At 32.4% G+C, this 8,313-nt stretch overlaps 1 protein-coding gene across 1 annotated transcript; it reads right to left on the reverse strand.

The window, feature by feature from the left end:
- Positions 1 to 1,807: 1,807 nt before the first annotated feature.
- Positions 1,808 to 5,935, reverse strand: LOC108347894 (protein OBERON 3). The gene is made up of 2 exons (XM_017587352.2): positions 3,921 to 5,935; positions 1,808 to 2,537 (listed from the first exon to the last, which is right to left on the reverse strand). Exons 1-2 carry the CDS (start codon positions 5,746 to 5,748, stop codon positions 1,948 to 1,950), a joined length of 2,418 nt encoding a protein of 805 aa, XP_017442841.2. The 5' UTR covers positions 5,749 to 5,935; the 3' UTR covers positions 1,808 to 1,947.
- Between the last annotated feature and the right edge of the window lie 2,378 nt (positions 5,936 to 8,313).

Consider the following 8,313-nt stretch of genomic DNA (forward strand, 5'->3'; position numbering starts at 1 on the left):
CCCGATTAAAAGCTTTCGGAAAATTATTTCCAGATTTATTTTAATATGTTCTAAAAAATTAAATCAGAAATAATAGTGTCGGGAAAATTTCGATACAGTGCAAGAATAAAGGAAGAAGAAAACATCATGCCAGACCCAAATTCAACCCCAATAAAGAGGGTCAACTTTCGGCCAAAACATGTTTAAAAGATGCATAAAAAGCATGTGCAAGTATTTTCACCAACTTCTATAGATCTCATTAAATTTCTTTTTGAATTTTGAATTTTCACCATTTTTGGCTTTTAATTTTCAACCTAGCCTTACTATGTTTTACAAGTCTTATTAGAGTTGAAATTAGATTAAATTAAGGTTAACAAATTTGTTTGTTAGGAAAAGCTTATGAATAACCATAATCACCTTTTGCAAATAATTTTGGATACAAATGACAATTCTACATAGAAATTATCATGTAATGAAGTTTTTTTCTTGTTCTTCAATTATCTTATAATTCTATTTCTATTCTCATTTTCTATCACCATTTCCTCTGTATTGATGCCATTCTTTAATTCACTTACATGGCTATATGTTTATCTTTAATATAAACATTCACACCTTTATAATCTAATTGATGTCCGGGAACAAACTTTCTTAAATGTTCCACTATAAGTCTTAAAAACTTAAGACGAATATTTTATCAAACACCTTCAAATTAAATTTTTATCAAATACGAATAATCTTCCTTAACAACATTTTATACCTACAATAAAAATCATATTATATACATATAATAGTCGAATCTTAACTAAATATAATTAAGCATCCCATTGACTAACTTGTTCCACTTTGTCAAAAAATAAAAATAAAAAACTAGTTCCACTTGGAAATAAAAGGATCTAACTTGTGAGTTGTTATTTCAATTTGAGATGGTATCAAAGAGTATAATGATTACATTTATGAAGCATGATATAAATTCTATTCTGTCTTATAATAAGATAGAAATTGGAGGTCATAAATAAAATAAAGTGATAAGAAAAAAAGGAAATGAGAATGGTTGGATTGGATGTGACTTTAGTGAATGTATTCTGATTCCCATTCATTAAGTAGTTCCAATGCTGAGAGCTGCAAAACAACATAAAACATAAGCAGATGAATATTTTGGTGGAAGAAACCGCAATGAACGGTGATAAAATAAAAACATCATATAGCCTAGCCAAGTGCTTTTTAGCATTTTCCTCTCCTTTATGCTCCATCCACCCATATTAACAAAACTAATCATCTCCACATTTTCTCTCTCCTCCTTGGTGGAGGATCTTTCTATAATAACACTCTTCACAACTTTCTATCAATCAATTTTTTATATTATTTCTTTTTAACTCAAAAATCATACTTGACATACAAATTTTTCTTACATTTATTTAATATTATTATTTTTTACTTTTTTTTTTCTCAAAGCTTGATAAAACCAAAGTTCTATTTTTTCTCAAACAAGTGTTACATTTAGTGTCTGGTTGTGCATTCAACATACCAGGTGATAGGTTTGAGAAACACTTAATAAAGATTTTTTCCTTGATTTTCATAAAATAATGTGAAACAAACATACAAGTAGACTTTAAGCATAGGACAAATCAATTTCTTAAATGGCAATGTTAAAATGGAGAATGATGTAAATCTGTGTCCAACAATGGTATGTGATTAGTACAAAATTTACAACTTTTAGTCTCTCTACTCACGTATAAACTTGTCTCACAAAGGCAAAGCTTTTCACACATTACTTGTGCTAGATTGACATTTGTGCTTTCTCCATTAATGAAGGAAATAGAAAGAAAGATTAAACACCAAAAACTTGAATTTATCAATTGAAAGCCATTGATTCTGGGAACAACCAGAATACCAAGACAGAGAATATCAATAAATTACACACATTTGAGCAGAATTCTGAGCAAGAAAAAACAACAAAAAGGGTATAAACTAAACCCATTGCTGCTTTGTTGCCTCCATTCTCCGCAACAAACCATCAATCTCTTCTTGCATTCTCTTTTTCATTTTATAGTAATCAAAATAGGAATTTTCCAAGACTTTGAGTTCATCCATTTTCTTCCTCTGTGTTTCCTCAGTCTCGTGCAAGCAGAGTTTGGAAAGCTTTTCAGCATATTCTTCTTCCATCTGGGCAGTCTTCGTCCTGATCATCCTCTGGAACCCTTCTGCCTCTCTTCTTGCTTCATCTGCCTTGGTTTGGAACATTCTGGCTTCTGCCTCCTTTATCCTCACAATGCTCCCCAAACTTTCAAGTCCACCTTTTCTTAATAAAGCCCCCAAATGGAAATCAGCCTCATTTTTCAGTTCACTCAACATGGAAGCTTTGAGGTCTTTCTGAAGTACTTCACTTGACATGGCATCAGGATGTGACCTAGAATAGCCCATCTCATAACCATAATTTGGTAATAGAGGGTTAGGTTTTGAAAGAGATGGTATACCCTTTGTAAGGTTAGTTTGAGAGGCTGCCAAATCCTTTGAAGAAATACCACCAGAAGCAGGAAAATCTGACATGCTGTCTGCGTCTGTTTATCAGAAGAATCATCACAGAGTTAGATATTATTGTAGTAATTTAATTACAGCAAACACGCCTTCATCAAAAAGCACAAGATCACCGATAACTAAGCTAAATAAGGAAAAGGGACTGATAAGATGCAAAATGCTTAAAACTAAGCATGTATGGCGTTTTAGGTATGGATGTAGCGCATGATTCATTATTCATTTCATGCAAATTGAGCATCAAAAGACAATAACAGATTGGAGTCTAGGAAGTTCAGTGTTAAAAATAACATCCTCCTACTTTATTTATTCAATCTTTGATAAAATAAAACTTATTGAACTTCATCAAATGTAATATTAAGCTCATCAGACTAATACATCATGGATTTGCTGATCAAATGCTTGCAATATTGCTCTCACTAGAGAGCTACATAAATATCCAAATTGAATGGTGAAAGTGAATTGGATGTGGTAAATAAACAAGCTTGATTGACTGATACAGAAAAACTTGGAAGTAGATAAAAATCCAGCAGTTTTAAATCACTTTACACAAATGACATTCAAATCCTTTATTTAGAGTGTTCTTGGATTAGCTTTTTGTTATTAGAGAGATTGCACATTATCAAAATTTTCAGCAGTCAGATTCTGGGAGATTTTTCCTTTATTTGGAATTAGGGTAAAATACCGATAACCAAGCTAGCTTATATTTCATAAACACTAACAAAAGTAATGGTTCACAATTCTCATTCTTAACGTCCAAAATCATTTCCAACTTGCCCTGAATTTTCCACCTCATTGTTGCCAGAAAATGTCTTTCCTCATTTTTATTTTATTTTTCGGCCTTGAACAGAAAAACAGTAAGGAGTGTATCTCTATATTTTGGTCAAGTGGAAAATTGGTTCAATGTTTGGTAAGTAATTTGTGAGAGAGAATAAATTTTGAGTATCTCATTTTTTATCAATCCATGTATCTCTATCTGTCAGAAGCACAATAAATTTTATCAACAGTAATGCTTTACCTACACCGTAGCATACACACTTAATCCTCCCTTATTCACAATCGCACCAAATCACAAAAAGAACCACTGGCTCTTACTCATTTCCAATAAATAATGGTACTCCAAGCAAACCCTTCATATCATGTGAAAATGTGTTCATGCAACGACAACACCAAGAGTTGAAAGATTAACACGAGTGTTTTTTTAACTCAATCCCATCAGAGAGAATGGATTGATCATTTACCCCTCAGTGAGGCCTAGCAAATCATTATGCACTCATAGTGCATCTATAGCACTTAAATGTTGTATCTATGATTATCCCCTTAGCACTTATTTAAGATGCAAATTTTTTTATGTCTGAATCCAAACAAATTTAAATATGAATACGAAAGACTCAAGTTCAGACGCTTACAGTTGAAAAATTGTACGATGTAATTGCAAGCTTCCGAAGGAGATACCAATTTAGTTTGAAGCTTTAATAGCAAGTCATCAGTTTTAACATGCAATTCCTTCCCTTTGCGATCTTCACTTGCCCTGAAGATCCTCCTTACACAGTCAAGCTCTTTCATCAAGGTTTCAAGACCCCAATCCTTTGCACAATACAGAAACACGTCTTTTACAAAACCAAACATTTCCGAGGCATGTCCACATCCGAGACAATGAAACTGCACCTCTGAGGTCCCAGAAGGACCCTTCAAGCTAGGTCCAGGCTTGATAAGATTTCTCTGAATGCCACAGGTAGCATGGCACCAATGAGAACAAACATCACATCCTATCCAACTACAAGTGCTATTTGCACAATCAAAGTTCAAACATACAGGACACATGCAAGAACTACAAAAGCCCTTATTTACTGAGCAAATCTTGCAGTCACAATCATCAACAGGAAGCAAACTCATGCAGGTTACATTCCTACATCTCTTATACAAGAAAATCTCTACCATCTCAGACAACTGAACTTTGCTAGAAAGGAAGCTAGAAAGCCCCATCTTGAGAGCCACTAAAATCTCTAACTGTGCTTTGTGGCACTTTGAAAGACTCTCCTTTGTTAGGTCAGATCTTCTATCAAGCCGGTTTTGGAGGCTTACCAGTTCCTCTTTCTTGTCAGGCTTCTCAATGAGATTCTTTAAGTATTCCTTACTTGATGCTATGACATCATCGGTAAGCTCCTGAATTGTCAATGCCATGACAGTGATAGACTCTGAAACAATCTCCCTAATAATTCTCTCTGGCCTGGAATGCTTCCTTACCTTCCCATCATCCAAGCCATCCAAGATTCTCAGGTTATCAGAGTTCCTACCCCTTGAGTCCCCTGAGTGAGCCTCAAGCCTTGGCCTGGCAGGCAACTCCGAAGGGAAAAAAGAATGGTTATCTGAACTAGTAGTTTTATACTGACTATTACCTTGCATAAAGGAACTAATACCAGCACCATGGCTGGTCAAAGCAACGCCATCTCCTATTGGCTTGAACCTACTATGAACAGACCCATTGGTCCCCTCTCCACAGTTCCAAATTTGGTCATCTTTGCTCACCGAGTACTCAAAATTATCGGTTGAATTGCGGGTAAGTGAGCAGCTTGGGTTGTGAGAGAATGGGTGGGAATAGGAGTAAGACAAAGAAGCTGCTGTGTAGTCATTGGAGTATGAAGTGTGAGTAGCGGATGGCCTAGAAGGTTTATTCCTAACTAGTTGATCACCATTTTGCAAGGCGTTTGAAGCAGTGAGGGAAAGTGAAACATCAGGCAAAGCAAGAGAGAGATTGAGGGTCTCCAGTTTTTGCTTCTTTTCCTTATTACTCTCCCTCTCAACAACTTCCTCAAGGGATCTCTTTGAAGAATCCTCTCTTGGCTCACTCAAGCTGAGGAAATCTCTTTCCACCCATTTGCCATCCTGATTTGAGTTCTCACAAACCACAACCTCTTTCCCTTTGTGGCTTATTCTCTCAAAGGAACTCAGCAAGCTTTTACCAGGATTCTCTTTCTCAGAAAAACTGAGTTTTGGGTTGTCACAAAGGTAGCTGAGGGTCAACTCTTGGAACCCCAAGCTTCCAACAACAACCTCGGTGGGTTTTGGACGAAGAACCCCATCAACACCTCCACCACCACCCATCTGTGAATCTCTCAGAAATAAAACACCTTTCTCATCTGGGTACTCCTTGTTTGCCCCAAAATAGTGCCTTGAAAACTTGCTCCTAGAGTTCTCACCCTCCGATTCAGCAACACGATCTTTGCTTCCAATCATGGCCAGAGGAATGAACGAGAGAAGAGAAGGTTACGAGAAAGAGGAGATTGATGGGGCAATTCAGAAAATAAAGGGAGAATCAGAGGTTTTTTTTTTTTTTCTTTTACTCAGGCAGCCACGGCAGAAATTTGATGTTTTTCTTGTAGTGTTCACACTGCGTCTAATAAAAGACGGCGATGCTTTTGCGCGTGTGATAGATTACAGTCTTACCCCTTGAAAGTGGAGAGAATTACTCTCAGATGGACCACTTTTTTACTTTTCTTTTCTTTTCTTTTTACTAAAATTGTACTTTTCCTCTTACAGCAGTAGCAGACACCTCTCTTATCTGGCCTCACCACCATGCATTACCAATTCAACACACTTGCCTCTTCCACTTCTGTCATGGCATAACTTTCTTTTAAACACATTTAATATATTCATAATGATTCCATAAATGTTTTTATTCTGAATGTTTTTAATTCAGCTATTAATGAACTCTTATCTTCAATGTTTATGAATTTATTTGTAATTAATAATTAATAATGAAAAGTAATTACTCAAATCGTATGGTTAACTATAGTAATTCAGAATTTAGTTTTGGAATTCTTTTATTTAGAAACGAAGGAAAGGGATTTATAATTAATGTTTTAAAAAATATTTAATCAAAAACTTTGTTAGGAAAATAATTTAAAAGAATAATTATTTACAAAATATATTTTAAAATAAATAAAAAATATGTTTATAGAAAAATTATTTACAAAATTAACATTTAAAATTTTGAAATAAGTTGTTTTTATACTTTTAATGCATGTGATATCAATTGTCTATGTTGAGTTACAATCGATATACTTTCAAGTGAAAAGCATCACCTATAATTTTTCTTTACCTATAAATAAAAAGTTCAATCCATTTTGGTTTACACAATTTCATAGAAACAAAAAATTAAAAATAATGAAAAATGTTTTACATAATTTAAATTATTAATATGTAAATAATAAATATAATAATTAAAATATTATAAATGTAATCGTTACATTTTTAAATTATTATAAAAAATTAATAATTTATTTTTTTTAATAAAGAGAGCCATTCACTATATTTTATAAATGTCGTTATTATCGTTATTATTTTATATTTTACATACAATTAAAATTAAATTTTAAAATAATATAAATATAAATATAAAAACTAATTTAGAATAATTTTCAATATTTATTTTAATTTGATGCTTTCACATTTACATTTGTTTAATTAATACTTTCTTTATAAATAAATAGTTATTAACGTGACAATAAAATGAATTAAGGGAAACTATGGTTTATATAAAGAGAACATTTAAAAAAGTCATCATATCTCTGTACATGTTATAAAACTTCCTTATTTGTTTTGTGTTTAATTTTTTGAATGCCATCTAATTTGTTTGATGATAAGAGACAATTAGTATACTTATTTCAAAATGTTTATAAAAGTTCATTTGTCTTGTGTATATCAATTAGAATTTGTTTGATGATAAAAGACAATTAGTGTACTTATTTCAAAATGTTTATAAAACTTCATTTTTTTTTGTATACCAGTTAGAATTTCATAGAAAGTTCACTTTTTTTTTATTTTTGACTTAGTTTAGCATTTGAGATACACATGGTTCTAAGATCCATGCATTTAACTTAAAATAACTCGAAGTGCATCTTTGTTTAGTTGTGATCGTAATGATATGCTTGGACATGTGATTTGTTATCAATGTGGGTAATTAGAGCAACATGTGAGAAATAGAATTCTAAGGAACAACTATGAGTTATAGGATTGTTTAACCAAAGTAAGGAAATATAGTTTTAAATTTAATTCTTATTAAGGATTGATGAATTATGATGAAGACTTATGATGAATTTAGTGGATGAATCTGTTTTAGATTGGTAATTGTACATGTTTGATGGAATTTATTGAATTAATGCTTGAGTTCTGAATTTGTTGTATGACTTGATTGATTTGGTCTATGTGTGAGGAGGGGTTAAATGAGAAAATTATGTTGTATGTTGAGTTTAATATATGAGTTGTGAAGTTGGAAAATGAATATGTGAAATAATGTTTTAGCCTTTAGTGAGTCAATTTTGATTGAACTAGCTGAATTAATGAATTTAGATAAAATGATATATGTAATTGGGGTTTTAATAGGAAGTTTATTTCAATGATTGGTATATCTGACCCGATTATGTTCAATGGGTATGTTTTGTGCTTGTATTTTGAAATGTAAGAAAATACCTATTGGATCCTTTGATCATGTTCACTAATCTAATGGTAGTATAATTATGTTTTCGGTATGCTTGAATTTGATAATTGAGTTGTTTTGGCTAGTTAGAGGATTAATTAATTGTGTTTATAAAATGGCAGTGATGAGTATGTAATCAATTTAGTATTGTAGGATTTCTTTAAAGATAGGTGAGTTTGATTCAATCGGTATAAAAAGGTGTTTTGACCTTGTGAAATTTGAGTTTTTGTAGTTTATATGAACTTCTGTATGAGACCTTTGATTGACTAAATTTGACACTTCTTGAGCTAAGAGTTTGATATATTAAAACATTATAAAATTTG

Source organism: Vigna angularis, chromosome 1, assembly GCF_016808095.1.
Source record: "Vigna angularis cultivar LongXiaoDou No.4 chromosome 1, ASM1680809v1, whole genome shotgun sequence".
NCBI classification, from domain to species: Eukaryota; Viridiplantae; Streptophyta; class Magnoliopsida; order Fabales; family Fabaceae; genus Vigna; species Vigna angularis.